At 38.9% G+C, this 20,001-nt stretch overlaps 1 protein-coding gene across 2 annotated transcripts; it reads left to right on the forward strand.

Moving 5' to 3' along the window:
* The first annotated feature begins 463 nt into the window (after positions 1–463).
* LOC122652237 lies at positions 464–19,624 on the forward strand. 2 transcript variants are annotated; one of them, XM_043845924.1, is made up of 8 exons: positions 464–651; positions 1,169–1,334; positions 3,752–3,857; positions 10,247–10,429; positions 16,926–17,417; positions 17,549–17,635; positions 17,711–17,791; positions 19,281–19,624. In XM_043845924.1, the coding sequence occupies exons 2-7, from the start codon at positions 1,287–1,289 to the stop codon at positions 17,773–17,775; spliced, it is 981 nt and encodes a 326-aa protein (XP_043701859.1). In that variant the 5' UTR covers positions 464–651; positions 1,169–1,286; the 3' UTR covers positions 17,776–17,791; positions 19,281–19,624. The 2 variants fall into 2 exon arrangements, with proteins under 2 accessions (XP_043701859.1, XP_043701860.1); XM_043845925.1 differs by having other exon boundaries at positions 465–651; positions 16,929–17,417.
* The last annotated feature ends 377 nt before the right edge of the window (positions 19,625–20,001 follow it).

Here is a 20,001-nt window from a genome sequence, read left to right on the forward strand (position 1 = left end):
ATCTGTCTTTACAAAGATGTGTAAAGACCGAAGACAGAGACCAAAATACCAAAATCTTCTGTTTCCCATGGAGGGAAGTTTTGGATTCTTAATTCTCTCTCTGCCTTTCTTGTCCCTAGAACTATTATTACAGTCCATATTAAGTCCTCCATAAGTTGCTCACGTGTCTCAATTTCCAGGAAGAATGGGTCCCACCCTAAATATGAAACAGATAAATTGCTATTTTCAACGGTGAAGATGAGCTGATGGGTGGAAATCACGACACATAGGATGGATTCTGGCGTACGGAATCTCTAAGTGGGACCCATCTATCCATCAACACGTGGACATACATCTAGGGGCTCCCAGAACCACCTGAGTTGAGTTTCAATTCAAGTTTGCAACCTAAATATTAATAAAACACCTCTCCTTCTCCTTCTTCTTCCGTGTTTCTCTTTTTCTCTGTTTCTCTCTTTATTCCTTGATCGTCCCCTTCCTTCTTTCCCTATCGTCTCTGTTCGTTATCAGATCTGAATCAAATTTAAACCCTCAACATTAGAAATTTTTTCTCTTTTACCCTTAAGAGAGCTTGGATCACTCCATTGAAGTGACCACCTTGTTCTGGATTGAAGAAAGAGCTACCTCTGTAACTTAATCAGGAGGCCGAAAAAGGTAATGTTCAGAGCCTCTGTAAGCTGAGAATCGCTTTTTGATCCTTTTTCTTTGAGTTTTCGGATAAGGGTTTAGTTCTGTTTTGTTTATATACTTCTTTCTTAATGGGTTTCTGGCTTTGCTATCCTTTGATAGTTTCCTGTTTCTTGCCTGCGCAGAAAGGTTCTATTTTTTTTTTTGCTGGAATATAAGTTAATCATGAGAAACGAATCAATGGGTTTTTCTTGTTGCATGTTGGGTTTCCTCCCTTCCTCTCTCTCTCTCGCTCGTTCCGTTAATTTCTTGTAAGAGAGCTATGTTCTGTTTTGCTTTCACTTTCATGGCTAGAGAATTTCGGTACTGGAAATTGCAGGAGAACACTCTTCAACAAAATCTAAGCCAACCCATGTAGCGATCAACTTGGGTTGGACTCTTTTCTGTTTAGTTGTTTCTATATCAGGTCATAGTTTTCCTTGTTATCTATTTGTTATAATGACCATGCAAAGGAATTAATAGCGTTTTCTTTTCATTTTCCTAGGGAGTATCATTGATATGCAGGGCACTCCTTAGAATTCTCCTTAGATCATGTATGAAGGCGTAATCAGACATTCGATATATTATTTCATGCTAGTTCTGATTCGGTTCTTCAATTAAAAATGTCTGGTGGAGAGGTCAGAAGGGTTTCACGCCAAGATATACAAGTGGTAAGGAAGTTTTGAGCTTGCGATTTCTTTTAAGGAATATAGATAATTCTGTTTAGTTTTACTATTGTATGTTAAAATTGTTCTGTTTGTGGTCGCTTTTTCAATGCCCACTGGATAGGCATGCTTCAGGTTTGTTTCATGTGTATTTTTTCCCCTCATGTTTATTATATTATTTCTTAACTTCATTGAAGCAACATCGACTTAAATTTACTTTTCATCACCATTCTGTTTCTCAGTTGAACATTGATATTTAAAGGTTTTCATTATATGTTTTTTTTTCTGAGTTCATAGATTCTGTCTGCTTTTGTCTCAATATTGGCATTACAGATAAATACAGTCAAACCAGTATTTTATTTATTTATTTATATCTTCACTGAGTAACTTGATTTTGCTTTCAGTGGTAAGATTTTGTAAAAGTTCAAAGAGAGTGTGAATTAGCTCTATAATCCATTATATCAAGCTATCCTAGTACACAGGTGATAGGGCAGTAGAATATGCTTATATTTCATAAAGTTTCTTCTATTTATATGCAAGCATATGAACAGTATCTCATGATGAAGTAGTCTGTTTGTGACGTTGGTAGATTAGTGGGCCAAGTAACAGTCCAGTTGAATATCATAGTGGATCATAGAATGGACCAAGAACACGCCCAGTGGTCCAACTATAACATGGGTAGCATGATAGTCCAGATGTTTTGGAAAAGAAAGGTCATTAAATCTTGAATTTTCTATTATCAAAAGTATACACCAAGTCCAACTCTACTTAGTTTTTCTCTTTGCTTTGGTGTCAGATGGAATGTGTCCATGGACAAGAATAGTTAGTTCTATGTTAGATGTTGTTTGTAGGTGCAGCTTTTATTATTGAGATCAGAGTGGGGTAAAAACTAAATTGTTTAGGAGTCTCTAGAACTCAGGGGTTCAAAATAAATTTTTTAAATGTGACAAAAGAAAAAACATATGGAGTTTACCTTTTTAAAGGAGTAAGGACAGAGACAGATGAAATCTTTGAATTTGATGACCAAGAGAACATCTTAAAGTGATCACTTCAATTTCCTAGGTTGATCATCCATATGAAGTGGAGAAAGGCCCATTTTGGAGCTTGGCTAGTCAGGGAACCATTTCTGCATTATGGAACTTTTTGTTTTATGATGCTGCTTTTTGTTGATTTACATGTCTCTTTGGTGAGGGAGATTGGTCCTACTTACGTTTTGCTACTTTACTTCTATTTCTATTATTGTTCCTTTAAGTGTGGTGTCAATGATATTTTTGAAATTATCTAGAATTTTGGGTCTGGATCTTGCCCAATTGTGTGTGGTCGGTTGACTTTCTAGGTCCATGGTTCTTTTGAAGGTAGCTTGGGGCAACCTAAGTCTAATTAACAACTAAAAATAACTTCAAACTCTAACACTAACACACACCACGGTAGGGACACTCCTCCTGTCGTGGTTAATGACTAACAACCACTGCGGTATATCTTAACAGAAAGCATCTCAAACTAGGAAACTACTAAACAAAGCTCGTACTTATCTAATTCCAAAATAATAAAGATTACAAGATTAACCCTTACCAACCCCTATTGGATCAAAATCCTCTTGGTTTGGATCTGGTTCGTCTTGGTTTGGGATTCCAAATCTATAATGCTGGTTCAGCCACAATAATGCTACTGCATCTCCGACAACTACAATGATGAACGACAACTTCCACTGGCTACGGTGATAATGGAAACAGCGAATGGTGACGCTGATTACCATGGTAGCAACAACGGTGATTCACCACAATTATTTTAGATCAATTCCATCACTTTTCTGGTGCCATTTTTCCTGAAAATCCAGTTCCTATTTGGGCAACCATTTTTTATTCTCCATAGGGCTTTCATCTCCAGCAAAATAGTTAAAAATAGGGTTAATTTTTTTCCCCCGAACTTGAGGTTTAGACTCTGGTGGCTTAAGGATAGGATTTCATGTTTTAAGGCTTAAGATTTAAGGTTTAATGGTCTAAGGTTAAGGTTTCTTGATCTAAGATATCAAGGTTTTATACTGCTTTCCAGTGATTTTGCCAGAGAGAAAGAGGATGCTGCTTTTCAACTTTGATAAATGAACAGGTTGGATAGTGAAAGCCATGAAAATGGACGGTTGATCTCTGTTTGAGACATCTAGAAAAATCACTAGCATTGTGATGTTTATATGAACCCAATTTTACATTAATCTTTGTGGCATGTAGTTGATATTCTGAATGTTCCTTGGAATATATTCTGTTGTGTGTTTTTTGACAGTCTTGGTGGAAACATTGGTAATTTACATGCTAAAGTTATGACAAAATGCAGCTGTAGTCTCTCTTTCTTCCCCCCCCCCCCCCCCACACCCCAAATTTAGATCATTGCTGTCATCTTCTTGACATCTTTCTCTGTTTGAAATCCAGGTGCAAGATCTTATTGAACGATGTCTTCAGTTGTACATGAACCGGGAAGAGGTTGTGGAAACTCTTCTAGATCAGGCAAAAATAGAACCTGATTTTACTGAACTGGGTAATCATCATAATGATTTTCTATTTTCCCCTTACGTTTCATTTGGATATACTCAAACATTTTAAAGATTAGATTTTGACTGTTCAATCTTAGACATTACTGTTTCTTCAGTTGTTAGAACCCTTTGGATGGGAAGACTTGGTTAAGTCTTGAATGGATTCATGTACCTGGGAAAATACTTCACATTTTAATGTGATTGTTGATGATTTGAATTATCAAGTTGTAATGTCCAAGATGCCTCTGCCATTGAAAGAACAGTGATTGAGAGCAATAAAGCTTGATGGGAAGTTCTTGCTTGATGGCATCATTGTGTGTCTGACTCCTCAGATATCTTTGACTTTTGTGTTTTCGCTCTGCCAAAGCTTTGAACCCCTTACCAGATTCTTTGAGAATTGGAATCTGTTTGCTTGTGTATTCTGAATCGACGTGGGTTGAGGTTTGTGCTTCAAACTCAATGGTATCTGTTGGCAGTTCTAGGGTCTAATTTGTCTCACTAATGCATTGGAGTTTATAAGTCTTCCTACTTAATAGTGGCCTTAAAGAAATCTTCTAGTTCTGTTGAGCATGGTTCAAAATTTTGTTCAGACCGAAGTTTTGCGAAATATTTTGGTTTTGTGAAGCCTTGTAAGTCGTAACGAAACAGGGTTCGACTCTGCAGGCATACCAGATTTTGACTGAAATTTTGACTAATTTCGGTGAAATTTCAACTCAATTCGGCAAAATTTCGGGCTTTCGCCCCTTCGCCTGAGAACTCTAGAACTACTTGAAAACCTCAAATTTTTTTTGGCAAAGTCCATTTTTTACTGAATCATGATTTGGTGGTCAATTGTGGAGCATTCACTTCAACATTTGGGTGGGTTTGAAGCATTATTTGGCCAAATTTCCTCAAATTTCAAATTTCACCTATAGGGCTGTTGTGATGGACTTTGAGAGATTCTTCAGGTAGAGGATGACATGGCTGCGATATGTCATAGGGTCTAAAGCCAACCTACCACTTTGAGTGTTATTTTTCCTACTAATGCATCAAACATATGTAAATATGCCTAAATAGGCACTCCTTTTTTTTTTTTTTTGGGTGAATAAAAAATTCATTACCAAAAGCCCCAAAGCGGGGAGGGGGATATACAAGGGGGAGAGAAGAGAAAGAGTGAAGCAAAGTCCATTCTAGGAGAAGGGGAGAGGCTGAATCAAGGACTCATGTAAACCCCAAGAGACAATAATGAGCCTGTTCCTTGGGGTGAAACAGAAAGCTTGGAGCTAACGTCAAAAGAGATGGCTTTCCAAATCTTGTCAAAGGAATGAGAGTTGGAGGTCCATATGCAAAGATTGCGCTCTATCCAGATGTGAGAAATAGCGGCACCGAAGGCGAGCTTCCCTGTAGTGTCACAAATTGAGGTCCCTGAGAAGGTCATATCAACCCAAAGTCATTCCCTAGAGAAGGGGAAGATTCTTTTGCGGTAGGGCCAGCGACTGCCTAATACCCTTTGCCAAATAGAGGCCAAGAAGGGGCAGGAGAAATATAGGTAGTCAATGTCTTCGAGGCCATTCCAACAAAGGACACAAGAGGGGGCCATGGGATGTGTCTATAAATGAGGAAGGCTTGGGTTGGGAGGCAAAGGGAAAGTACTCTCCAAATTGTAAAACTGTGGCGGGGAATGTGGCCTTTAAACCAAACTATCTGCACCACGAGAGTACGAGACAGTAGGGGCTCTGGGTCTCAAAAAGTTCCAAGTGGAGGAGGCATTGAAGAGGCCATTGGGGGAAGGAGGCCATGAAACTGAGTCCGAAGGAGAGGGAGGCCCGACCAGGAGAGGGGGAGAGGGCAGACCAGATAGGGGAAAGGCTAGGGGAATGGGGAGGGGGGGAACCAGACACCTTGGGAAAATGATGGAGGATACAAGGGAGCATTTATGGATGTCAGAGCAGTAGATGGTCCTGGCACCCGCAACAAAGAGGAGAACACCCATTGGATGCTAGTTGTCAAGCTAGAGAGAAGCCATATTCAAAAGATTTTCCTTTCTGTCATCAGTAATTGCCGATGATGATACTTTTTGACATTGATGTACTATTAAATGGTTTTTCTTCATTCTTAATACATATTTCAATTGTTTTTACTAAATGTTGTGCTTTCTAGTACTAAATTATATGTAGAATAGGTTATATAAGAGAGGACATAGTTTGCAAGGCGTCGCCTTGTTGGTATCCCCTTGCATTTGGACTCTCTCCAATGCCTTTGGTCACCTAGACGCCGTGAAGACTATGATAGAGGATACCAAAACATACAACGCATGGTACCAACCTAGGGTCTGAAGCTAAACTACCGTTTTGGGTGTGTTTTTTTTCCCACAATCTAAAGGTTCAAATATATTTAGAGATGCTTAATTAGGGTTTCCCTGAAGTTTTGGGTCAAAATAGACCATTTGACCACCGAAAAATAGCCAACCAAAGTGTTCCAAATTTGGTTGAAAATTCGAAATATTTTTGTTTTGACCTGGGGTGAAATCAAAATCTCAAATTATGCTGTTGGGGTCGTATTATTTCTTCTCTTGGTCCCCTCACGGTTAATGATGACTGAGAGGACAATCTTTTGAATATGGGTTAAGGGTAAACCAACCTCTAGTCGTGGACATCTTTGAGGTTTCAGGCTAGGTTATGTCATCATAAACAAAATAAGAATTCAAAGTTCTTTAATGGTAATCTTCTAAGGATAATGGGAAAAGACATCAAGCAGCTTCTTCTTGGGAGGACTCCGGTGGATATAAAGAATTGCATACAGAATATCCAGATACATTTCCATTGGAGGCCCAGAATCCAGATGCAAAGCTGAAAGGGCATGGCCAAGGGTTGAGCTCAATGGAATTGGGTCTTGTCGTGGGATGACTAGACTTGGACCCTGTTGTGATCTTGTTAGAAATCATTATTATAGTAAGGTTGTTGTTAGTGGTGGATTGGTTTAATATCAGCTAAACATATACCAATTAACTTTGCAATCTTAAAATGATTTCAGTGGTGATCAAGACTTGAGAGGCCTAAGGTTGCTCTCAAGGTGTTTCTACTTCCAGTGTTTTAAAAGGACATCAAGACGGCTGTCTGGGATGCTCGGTTGTCTAGCGGTTTTCCTGGTTGTCCCATGTTTGTTAGTCAATTTTGCTCTCGGATAGGTATGGAACGGTCCGAACGGGTGTCTGGACTCTCAGGATGCCTGACTGTCTTGAACCAGAAATTGTTTTTTCTAGACATTTGCTACTTAAGAAGATTCCTTTAGCCTTACCAACAACTGGCACACATCCTATAGGATAATAAAAACTGTTATGACTGGCTGACTGGCTGTTTGTGGGCAAGTTTTGATTGCCTCAATGAAGTTAGGCAGGTGGTTCATCATCCACCAATCTGGATGAAGTGGTTAAACACTGCACCATGTGTGTCGACTTCTTTCTTAGGAGATGATGGACATGTTATGAACTTTATCAAAAAGAATTCAAGATAGAGATAAACAGTATGAGATGAAGATCCTGAACCAGAAAACAGTGCAAATCGATTGTGGGAAACAGGTTGCAACATAGCAGCACAACGACTGTCCTCTAATTGAACCATGGAATATGCCTGCTCCAGTATAGGAAAGGGATCATGATTCAAAACATGAACCCAAATCTGATCGAACTCTACGTTGAGGCCAGCCAAAAAATCATACACGCGGAGCTTGTCTTCCCGTTTCTTGAAGTTTGTGGCATCAGTGGAACAAGTAGCAGAGAAGTCATCATAATAATCTAACTCCTGCCACATACTTCTCAACTCGGAATTGTACTAGGAAAGCATCAGCTCTTTCTGTTTGGTGTCATGGATCTTCTTGCATAGCTCATACACTTGGGCATCATTGCCGATCTGAAAATAGGTATCCTTGGCACAGTCGAAACCAACAAAAGGTAACCTCGAGCAATGTTAGGGTTCATGGAGTTGATGAGAAAAGACATGACAAGGGAGTTGTCCGAACTCCATTTTCACAGAGTAGCGCCAGCAGCAGTAGGCTTCTCAGATTCCCCGGTAAGATAACCAGAAAAACCACAAGAATCAATAGAAAGGAAGCAAAAGTGAGACCACTTCAATTCATTTCTCCCATCAAATTTGATAGAGCTGATAAGGAACGAAGGAAAGGTTCGATCGCTGACTCCGTCCTGGACAGTTAATGCAGTAGTAATGTCTAACATGGCTGCTGGTCAGAAAGAATCATGAACAAAAGGCTCTAACAACGACCGAGCAAAAACAGCTGAAATCTTCAAATCTCAAACAGATCCTGGAGGAACATTACAGAAAATAGCCGAAATCTTCAAATCTCAAACAGATCCTGGAGAAACATCACAGAAGAATGACCGAAATCTTCTAATCTGTTCACTGATCTTGGAAAGAAACCCTGAGATCTCTTTGAAACATTAGAAGGGAACCAAAAAAGAGACCTTGGTGGGAGAGAATCACCACCGAGGGTGAGAGATGGAGGGGCCGAGAGGTGGTGGAAAAATCAAGAGAGAGAGAGGGAAAAATGAGAAGAGAGAGATAAAGGTAGGGAGGCAGGGACTTAGGTGAGAAAGGGAGAGAGAGGCGGAGGCGAGGTGGTGCTAGGGTTGAATGGCGGCGGCGGCTAGAGGCATTAGGTTGTGGATCTCGAGGGTGATCCTAACTCTGATGCCATGATGGAATTTTTGGAATAATGGCTTGTGAATTTGAGATCACAACCCTACTATATATATAATAGATGGGAAAATGTTCTAGAATAGGTACAAGGACAAGAATAGCCCTGAAAATAAATAAAGACCAAACCACCCTTGAACCCATATTACAACAGAATAATAAGCTTGGCTTGTTCCTTGGCAACCCCAGTCTTTTGTCCCTTCATTTGGTCATCCATGACAACCTAAATTTCCTTTAATCAAGGAGGGGGTTCATATGAGGAGGGCTAGGAACCGCTGTCTGAAAGTGAATATTCAGTCCGTGCTTTCTGTGACTGTGCCTGGTTCACTGGGGGGGCGGGGGGGGGGGGGGCGCTGCTTGGGGTTGAATTTTCTATTTCTTTGACTCTTTCACCATGTGCTGCTCTCCTTTATTAGTTGAGCATGGAGCAAGTGTTCTCAGTTGGATGTTGTGATCTTCTTTGTTATCATTTGCTTTGTTGTGTCCGCAGAATTTGTTAGGCAGGGCTTTTTCCATCTGTTTTTTCGATAGAGTTAATGTTCACCAAGGTTGGTCATTGGTGAACATGTAAACTGTCACCAGTTGCCATGTGGTGGACATGGGTGGGTCCATGTTATGGGGGTGCTGCAGCCGTTTCACCAATCAAGTTTCAAGCCAATATGATAGGGTTCAAAACATAGATCAAAGTTACCAAGTTACGAAATGCCACAAACCTCCATTGTGTAATAATTGAGGTTACTAGCATGTTTGTAATGAGTAAGTAAGTACCTATAACATGCTCATTTTGGGTTGAGAATTGACCAATAGGATTGTTGGGAGTTCCTTTATAACATAGACCCACCTAATATTCTAGTGTCCTAACAATTACTTGCCATGCGGCTATTTGTAAAATTTACAGAATTCACTAACCTAGTTGAACTTTAACAGGACCCTCATTTTTCTCTTTGGTTCTCTGGGCCTTGTCTGTGGGCTGTTTGTCTCCTTTTCTATTCTCTTCTTGTATATACCTTTGAGCTTTTTACAAATATGCTTAGGGCATGAGTTTCCTAGCTTTGATCTCATCACCCCTCAATGTGGCTCAAAATGGTGGTTGTGGACAAACTTGTCTTAACTGGACCATATAACAGAGATTTCCCATAAATTATTTAGTCCCTTATATTTTAACCAACTGCTGAATAACATTTTCATTTAGAAGATTACTTAATTTTAAAGGAATGTTTTTTATTTTTGAGGGATGATTTCTTAGACGGAGCTTTTATTAAGGCATTCTTGTATGAACCTAATATCTGGCACATGGCAAGTTGGATGGGGCCCAGATTTATGAGAAGTTAGGGCCCACTTCACATGTGAAGTTTCAGCCGAAATGGAGTTGATTATGTGGCAGCATAAAGCTTTGAAAATCCTTAAGAAGGAGAAACTTTTAAAAATGGTTGAACAAATAGACGGCTAAAAATACAGGGGGAAATGCTAATACGTGAGGGGTATATGATTGAATATGGCTCTAAAATTTGACACATGGCCCATCTAGACCATGGCCTATCTAACCAATGATTGGAATTGCCAGAGTCACCCTTTGACATTGCACAATTAAGCGGACCATACCAAGCCTTCCTATTGTGGACTGTTCAAAGAACCTTTTGCCTTCTTGTATTGTAAATGTTTGCTATTTATTTATTCATACCATTCTTTTTTTGCTTATTCTGCAGTTTGGCAAAAACTTGAAGAAGAGAACAAGGAATTTTTCAAAGCCTACCATGTTAGGTTGATGGTGAAGCAGCAGATAGATGTTTTCAACAAGTTGCTTGAGAAACAGGTTGAGCTCATGCATAAGATATGTCCAGCTGGAGTTGCTCCCATGCCTAATTCTAATGGATCTCATACCACACCGTGTAGGCTGAACAACTGATTCTTTTTTACTGTCATTGATCTGTAAATTGGCATGTCTCAGTTTATGGTAGATTTTATCCTTGTGCTTATTCTCAGTTTCTTATGGTTCCCTAGATACCATTACATGGAATTCCAGTTAACTATTCTTGGAGATGGATGATACAGATTCATGCACTTCTCTTCATTAGTTATATAAATGATGTTATTAATTACATTTTGCAAAGGGTGTATCCTCCATCACTGCATATGCATCTGAAATTTTAATCATTATGCATTTAAATTGGTGCTTTAGGAAGTTGTTCCTTTAGATTTTTATAAGGAAACAATTTGACTACATAGATATTGTATATTTGTGGAGATGGTTTTGATGTTTATGCATTTGATGGGTGCATTTTAGATCGAATATGCTAGCTGAACATTGAGTTCTTACTGAAGTTGCCTGTATTGATTCCCATCATTTGAAGCGTTGCTTTAGACAAATTCCAATGAAATAATTTTATCTTAATAATGTGTTATTCATTAAAAAACTATGTTTTTGTTTTGGAATCTTCTTTCGGTGCCCTGTACTTGTCACTTTACTTCTCTTGGACTTCCTTTCGGGGAAGTCTCATGCAAATGCTCATTGGAATTGCATTTGGAGACTGGAGTGGTACTTGCACCCTCCTCTAGATATAAGCCAGAATTTCCTTTTGTGCATGTGTGTTTGTGAAGGTTCATCAGTATATTTGCCTTTTCTACCCCATGCTCGTGTTGCACCCTGTTCATGGCTATCAAATATGCTTGGGGATTTATAGATGTGGAGCTGAGGATTTCTTTGTGTGAGTCAGTATTGCTACAATATTTGATTTATGTGGATGGATGTTTGAAAAGTATCCTTGCTCTTTAGATATTTTCTCTATGTTGAAGGTGATTGAAAAGAAGCTTTAGGGTCTCCACAGTCTTAAAGCAAGGTTTTTGGTGAGCTCGTAGAATTGGGAATGATGAGAGAGTCTCATTATAGTATAGTAATGATATGGTTCTTGAAAGAGATGTTGATTTGTGAAGATTCTGATGTCACAGAATGATATTGAAGTGCATTTGATTTCAAATCGAGCTTAGGTTTACAGATATACCCAATGAACTGAGTCCTTGTAATTCTGATATGTGGATCCATTTATTGTGAATCTTCTCAGATCTGTAGGGCAGGTTCTGGAAAGTTACGATTCTGTTAAAACCCAATGAGGTTCCAGTCTGGACGATAAGGGATATTTTGAGGTTGCTGTTTGTGCCAAGATTGAGTACAATCTGAACTTATACAATATTTGTGGATAATATGCAAGTATGAGAGAAAGGGTGATTGGGTCTTCCAACACTCTTTTTGGTTGTCCTTGAAGAATAAGAGGTTAAAGATTGGCGTTTGGAGATGAAGATTGACATGGAAGGCGATGCTTTTTGCAGTGGTAGATGAGGGAGCTAGGTCAAAGCCCTCTTGTTGTCATTCACTTAGTATAGTTCCTAATTTTGAAGGATGTTTGAAATTTCAATGTGGTTGCTACCATGAGGTTAAAGTAAATCTGTTAATGGCACAAGGCACAAGAGCGTGCAAAGGTGAAGCATAAAGATCTCTGTAGCCTAAAACACCTTTCGTTCTCTCTCTAGCATACAGACACTGACACAGGCTAATATATATTTTCTTGTTATTCAAGCAATCACTTTCAAAAAGAAAAAGGGTAACACAACAGTATAGTAAGGAAACAAAAGCAAATGTGCCTAAACCCATTAGCTGAAGTAGGAAAGCACCTGGATGCCTCCCCATGTGCAAAAAAATATGATGACAAATGTTGGGAGTGGTTCAGAGTTCTAGAGAAGAACTGGGAAGCACACTAGTGCTGGAACCACACTGATGGACCAGGATCGCTTTTATAGGACAGAATTAGCCAGATTTAGGAGATTTAATATAATTCATGAAATAATGCACAAATGTCCCTATTTTTCTGGTTGATTGTTCTACTTGGACAGTTGAATCAAACTATGAAAGAATCTTATAAATCAGGTGAGGGGATCTAGATGAATCCCTGCTTGCTTAATATTCAAGCTAGGAACAACTTCTGAGAAAATATAGTAGGTATTGATAATCAGAGCTAATAGACAGATTAAATTTGAGTCTACCAAACTTAGATGATCAGGTTTGGAGAATCAAATAAGAATCAGAAAGGGTGTAGGAGAAACTCTGAAACTGATATATGAATTCGAAGAAGAAGAGAGAAACTAGAAAATAACAGGAGGAGATGAACAGAATCTGACCTGAAACAGAATCACCAGACCTGTAGATTCGAAAAGGAGGAGAATGAAGAAGAGCATTCGGCAATTGTCCTTCACTAGTCATGCATGGCACCCAGCACACAATAGTTTAACAAAACCCAAATTTTATTACTCAAAAACTATGATTAATGGGGAAATTATTACCTATAAATAGACTTTTTAAATTAAAAAATTGACTCTCATAAGGACTCCTATTCACTCTCTCAATCTAAATAAAATAATCAAACTTGAAGCAAAGCTCTTACTATCCTCCTACCGGCTTTAGCAGACCCCTAATAGCACTCGAACTCTATTATTTAAAACTAAACAAATCAGCAAAGTGGTATCTAGTGACAGCTCCTATGGAACCCAAGTAAAATTAATTCCTTATTACAGAAACCCCCCAACTACCTTGGTAAATAGCCAGACTACCCTCTTAGTGATTCCAGCCCCATTTGGGCCTTCTAACCTTGGTTTGGGCCCTCCTAATGGATCATATCGACTCAGCCAGCCTGAAGCTTCATCTTCTGCATTACCGGTGTTTGCTGAATTTACCAGTGTTGATATCATGACTCATGAGATGGGTTTGTTTGGATCCTCGATAACAGCCTTGGAAAGTCCAGAGAAAATCTTTCCTAATTTTGTTAATGCAATACATTTGCTGACACAAGGTCTTAAGAGTCGAGTGTCTGCCTGTCAACATGCATGTACAAGGGGAATTCGGCACTCAGGAGTTCTATTGGATTTAACATGGGACTCACTACAGCAGAGAATATGCTGCGCCATTGAGGCAAGAATGGATTGTATGATAGGTCAATATTGTGCAAAGGTAAGGTCATTTGAATAATTTTTGTGTTAGCGATTTTTGTTGGAAGATAAAGTTCTGCTCTGGGTTGTTCTTCATAGGATGTGAGGATGTGTAAACGTAACAACTTTCATCTTTGATGTTCCGCTTGGATCGTGAGAGAACAGCCAGGAATTTGTCAGTTGAATTATATTTGTTAATGATTAGTTATACCTCTGTCAGATCAGATTCTCTCTTAAGAAACGAAAGATGGAGGTCTCGATTTCTAATGATCATGGGAATAAGCTCAAAGATGGAGGTTATAGTTTCCTTGATTTCCAGTTACTTTACAATAACAAACATGATTTATGGATATTGTCAGCTGTTTGGACTCTCATAATCCAAACTGAACGTTAAAACCTTTGATGATTGGAAGAATGACACAAAAAATTGGGAGCAGAAGTAGAGGTGATCATGGGTGTTGATGTCCTAATCCTAATTGTGTAATTTGATGTTTGAAAAGTGCTGAGTACTAATCTTGAAGATGGCTTTTCCCTGGTGATGATAGCAAAATATGAATAATATGTGCTATTTGTTCATCAATTTCAAATAATTACTGAGAAGAAATGGAACTTTATATCATCCAAGAACTGAAATCTGAAGTGTCTCTGACATGGACATTTATGTCAAGAAGATCCCATGCAATACTTCATCATTATTAAGGAACCATTCTCCATGGAGGATGGGTGATCTTGGTCCTCAGGGATTTGCATTGTTTTTGATGCAGTATTCAGCTAGAAAGATGAGGAAGCAAAAAACTTTTCTGTGATTTGGGTTGGTCTGGTTTAATATTGAATCGGTCCCTAGGTCAAACCAGGCCTGCAGTTCCTTCAATGAACCTGTTCTGGTTCAACTGAACTAGACCAACCAGATCTGACCAAAAGTGATCCCTCATAATTGCAAAACTCAAGGACGAGTTGTTTCAAGCCAGTGAGAATTGATGAGGGCAAAAAGGATCTCCATATGGTCTTTGTAGACCTAGAAAAGGCCTATGACAGAGTCCCTAGAGAGCTAGTCTGGAACATACTAGAGAAGAGAAGAGTGTTATGTAAATACGTAGACGTAATTAAAGATATGTATGCTGATGTGGTGACTAGAGTTAGAATGGCGGGGGGCCAAGGCAGTGAATTCCCAATCTCAATTGGGGTTACACCAGGGATCAGCCTTAAGCCCTTATTTGTTCGCACTTATCATGGACGACTTAACCAGAGGCATACAAGATGAGGTCCTATAGTGTATGATCTTTGCAGATGATATTGTATTGGTAGACGAGGCTAAAGCAGGGATTAATGCCAAAGCGGAACTATGAAAATCAATCTTGGAATCAAAAGGTCTGAAGATAAGTAGAACTAAGAATGGATATGTTAATAGGAAAGAATTTAGAGCTCAATGCTTGGATGTCTTAATGAACATCCAAGCCCCTTTATTTATAATAGAAGAGGGGAGAAAAAAATTACAGAATTGCCCCCACTTGGCCGACTCTATTTAATTAGAGTCGGTTATAATGGAAAATAACAAGGATGACTAAAATACTCCCATGGCACTAAATACAATATTTTAACACTCCCCCTCAAGTTGGAGCATAAATATCAAACATGCCTAACTTGACTAAAATAGGATGAAAGACCTTTTCCACTCAACCCTTTAGTGAACACATCAGCCAATTGATCAGTAGACTTCACAAAAGGAACACAGATCAGTCCTTCTTCCAGCTTCTCTTTGATGAAGTGCCTATCAATCTCCAGATGCTTGTTACGATCATGCTGAACTGGATTGTGAGCAATGCTAATGGCAACCTTGTTGTCATAATACATCATCATAGGGAGACGGACAGGAACACCAAGATCTTGTAATAAACCTCTAAGCCATAACATCTCACAAATGCCTTGTGCTATAGCACGAAACTCTACTTCAACATTGGACCTTGCACCATGTTCTGTTTCTTGCTACGCCAAGTGACAAGATTTTCACCTACAAAGGAGAAATAACCAGATATGGACTTTCTATCAGAAGATCCAGCCCAATCAGTATCAGTATTCGCTTCAACTTGTAGATGGCCATGAGGAGATAAGAGAATTCATTTTCCCGGGGCTGACTTCAAATAACGAAGAATACGAAGAACAACATCCATATGAGAGGAATAAGGATCATGCATGAATTGACTTACCAAACTCACGACAATGGCTATGTCTGGCCGTGTATGAGAGAGGTAATTAAGTTTCCCTACCAGCCGCTGGTAGCGACCTTTGTCAACCGGTTCACCCTCTTTTTCCTTGAGTCTTGTAGTAGCCTCCATAGGTGTATCAGCAGGGTGACACCCTAAAATCCTGGTCTCAGATAATAGATCTAGGATATACTTCCTTTGAGAAAGAAAAATGCCCTTTGAAAATCGTGCAACCTCTCCCTGGAAAGTACTTCAACTTTCCCAGATCCTTTATTTCAAATTCACGGCAAAGAAAGTCTTCAACTTGTTGATCTCATCACCATCATTCCTTGTCACCCAATATCATCCACAGAGACTATGAGAATGGTTACTTTATCACCATTCATTTTGATAAACAGAGTATGGTCAGATGGATGCTGTTGCGTTGTGATCAATTAAATATCAGAATAAGAAATGCCTTAAGACGTGTATATATTTGGAATCCATTACCTCACTGAAGGCAACTCAGTTCAGATTCCTGGATGATGCAGTACTATGACTTATGTGTCATGGTATGCCACCATGTCAGTCTTGCTACCTTGGATGTCTTTGAATTACCCAGACCAATTGTTTTCTGTGAATGCTTAGGTTTATTCACATTCTGTTCCATACATTATTCCAGTGTCCTCTAATCCAATCTTCATGAAGCCCTATTACGGGCAAATCCTCAGTAAGATACCCTACTTGACCAATGAGCATGTTCACTCTTCTTAAGTTTATGTTTATTTTTCCATATGTGGAGGGGGTATTTAGAAGTTATTCCCCCCTTCCCATCTGTTTAAAACGTGGAACAGGATCTTCACAATATTTGTTGGAAGAGCTTAACCACTATCAGAGTTAGATTCAACGAATACTAAATGCACATATTCGATTGTTCAAAATGTCACAAATATTAATAATAATAATTTTTTTATCTGAATTGAAAATTTTCTGTTAAGATTGATTTCCTCTTATCCATCTGAGCAACTTTCAGTATATCATTTTATATCATCCCTGGAAAGTTATGTTGATGCTTGGTGGAGAGTTACAGATCACAAAATTAGTTTGTGGAATGGTCATGTACAATTCCAATTTCTGGATTCCAGCATTCGACAAATTTGAGTTTTCACCATATGTAGTTAGGCTTTTGCAATTTTTACTCCCGTAAAGCTGATAGTATTGCTTTCTGTTGCAGTACAGCAGACTCCAGCGTGTTATGTATCAGAGCATACAATACCATCTTCAAGGATGGAGAACATGCACCACCCAATTGGTCCTAACATATCTAATACAATCATAAATGATGGGCGTTCGGTGCACCACATCATGCACATTGCTGATGATGTCTCTGCTCATACACACAGGGCAGATGTCTCCCCTAGTATGCTGTCAACTCAGAATTCACTCATGGGAATAACACAAGGAATGAATGGGGTGGTGATCAAACAAGAAGCTGGCTACTCAAACAACTCTGCTTTTACAGTTGGTTCTGGTAGCAATGTCTTGGATATGCGTCCAACAATGGCTGATGTGTCTGTTGCATCATTCAGGAGTGTAGGGTCAAACTTTCAACCGCTGAATGATCCACTTCTGGATGCTGACAACTCTGCATTTGGATTTTTAGGGCGGATCCCTCGAAACTTCAGTCTTTCAGATTTGACAGCTGACTTTAATCACAGTTCTGGTGTGTGTTGCTCTCTCTCTCTCTCTCTCTTTGTGTATGTGTGTCACTGTCTCTATATCTGTCTTCTCCCAGGTTTTCAGTTATTATTTTCTAGTGCTAAATACTAATCATTCTTCCCTTATTATCTGAAGATATATTGGATAGTTACTCCAGGTCACCATTCCTCACAACAAATGCAGAAGATTTCCTGGAATCCCCTGTAAGGGGTGAATGTCAAGGTGAGGGATCTGTGATGTGTGTTAATTTGTGAAATCGATTACATGTTAGCTTATTTGTGTATCTTGGCCCATCAGGAGAGAATAAGAGACTGGATACCATATCAGAAGGTTTAAGTTATGAAGAATTTGCCAGTGATTGATTGGATGTTCTTTATTGTAAGTTTTTTTAACGCCAATTACCATTCTTAGTTATATTGTTTTCATACTGTCCAAGACTAGACGTTTGGACGGTTGGAATTCATATAATAAGGGTATTTAGGGTACTGTGACATTATCTTGTATTGTATTTTTCATTTTTAAAAAAAAAAAAAATCTCCCTAGACTACCTTATGTTAGTATGGGGGTATTTCTGTAATTACCCATATTATAAGCAAGTGAATATATGGGAGAGAAATCGATTCTCTCCCCAAGGCATTGTACTCACTCTGTCTCTTCTTCTCATCCCTTCTTCCTCTCCTCTCCTCTTCTCACCTCTTGTCTCCTTTTCTCCTCTCACCTTGATCCTTGCATTACTTTCAACTTGGACTGGAAACCGCATGATTATGGCTTGTTCTGTTCCTCTTGAAATGCCTTAGAAGAGAAGCCTGATCAAGCCATCCAAACAGGCCTGCTTTTAGTTAGGAATATGGAAAACAAATTTCTAAAATATTTACTTACTACTCTTCCATGGAAGCAAGGCATAAACCCAGCACTTTAAGTAAACTGTATCCACCATTATCAGACCACTCCCCACTCCCTTCATAAAAGAGGAAAGAAAGGTAGCCACTGTGAAGCCTAAATGCATTTCCCACCGCTGGTGCATCCTCTATCTTGGTTCCCCAGATCTGCATGGTTGTTGACTTGTGCATCTTGTTTGAACACCCCCCCCACCTAGTCCTCCCGCATGGTTGCAAACATTGGTAAGATATCACGGCTTCATTAATATTGAACTTTATATATATACTTATGTAAACCTTTTTCCGTTCGAAATCCTTGTGACTGGTTTAATCGAATGATCTGATGGTCAAATAGTCCGAACCAGGATCAGGCCAAACCATAAAGTGACTAGTTCCATCATCAGTAATCAGCATGATCCTGGTTGAGCTGTAATTGACTGAAGAACACCCATTGTGGCACAGTTTTATGCTATTTTACAATGATAATACCTTCGATGGTTGCATAGAAGCTTATCGTACCTATCACATACAATATGTCATAATACAAGGTGTATGATTTGTGTACTTCATATCTGTATTACTAGGAATGGTGGTTGGGTATCTGAGGGGGCTGTTCTAAACCCTAAGCCATGGACAAAAGATAGCTTTTACCTAAGTTCTGTCGAACAACGCAAAGTGGTAGGTAGATTAGGCACATAGGCTTCACCAAGGTGATGCTTCAACAGTTCTGGCATGTGGAATTCTGCAACCAATGTTCACTTCTTTCCCTTTTTACAGTCTTTTATTGCATTTCCATATTGTTTTAGAGTTGCTGTAAGATTTAAATGGCCTATAGATTATATTCTATCTGTACATTCTACATTTAGTAGTCTCTATCAAATATTCTGAAAAAGTCTTTATTGTTCAACCTACTATTCATTTTTTCTTTTCTGTTCATAATGGATGAAAAACAATGCAGAATAACTAACCTTGTTTCCTCTGTGCTGCAGGGCAAGTGGATGACCTTAGGACTTAGGTGCTTGTACATAGTATTTTGAAGTTGAGGGGGGACTACTCAAAATTATATTCATTCAAAGGAAGAGATTACCATGTAGTCTACATTGTGTCATTTGGGTCTTGATGATGGGTGACCTAAAATATGCATGTGTTCTTTAAAACCATGGAACCCACGCAAGCGGGGCTGACACTATTAGGTCATATGTGATTAGGCATGCCATATATATTTCTGTTTTACGATGATGATGGAGATGTGGATGATTTTTGTCATGGTTAGCGCTATTATATGCGTAGGGGAAAACAATGTAATTTTATTTGTATGCAATGATCCATGACATTAAATGGTTTTCCCCAACCCCCAACCTTTTTGGTAAGTCTGATTATTTTGGTAAAACTTATTGTCACCAAAGTGGTGAACTAACAAGTTGTAATGGTTTTTTTAATTTTCCGTTGTCTTATTCCCAAAATTTATTTAATGCAGGGGTAAGGGATTTCAAAATGTTGAAAGTTATTTAAGGCAGCATTTATTGTATTTTTTTATGTGAAATTCTAGATTTATCTTCATTGAGAAAAAAAAAAAAAAGGTTTGCTGTATAAAATAGCAAAAAGGTTAGGTTATAATCTTCTTGTAATCAAAGGTGGTTACAACAAGATTTTCCCAATTATATTTTACCCAAAAAAAGATTTGCACGTTGTCCGTGTGCGGATACTTTC

The sequence above is a fragment of the Telopea speciosissima genome, chromosome 2 (assembly GCF_018873765.1).
Source record: "Telopea speciosissima isolate NSW1024214 ecotype Mountain lineage chromosome 2, Tspe_v1, whole genome shotgun sequence".
In the NCBI taxonomy this organism is placed as follows: domain Eukaryota; kingdom Viridiplantae; phylum Streptophyta; class Magnoliopsida; order Proteales; family Proteaceae; genus Telopea; species Telopea speciosissima.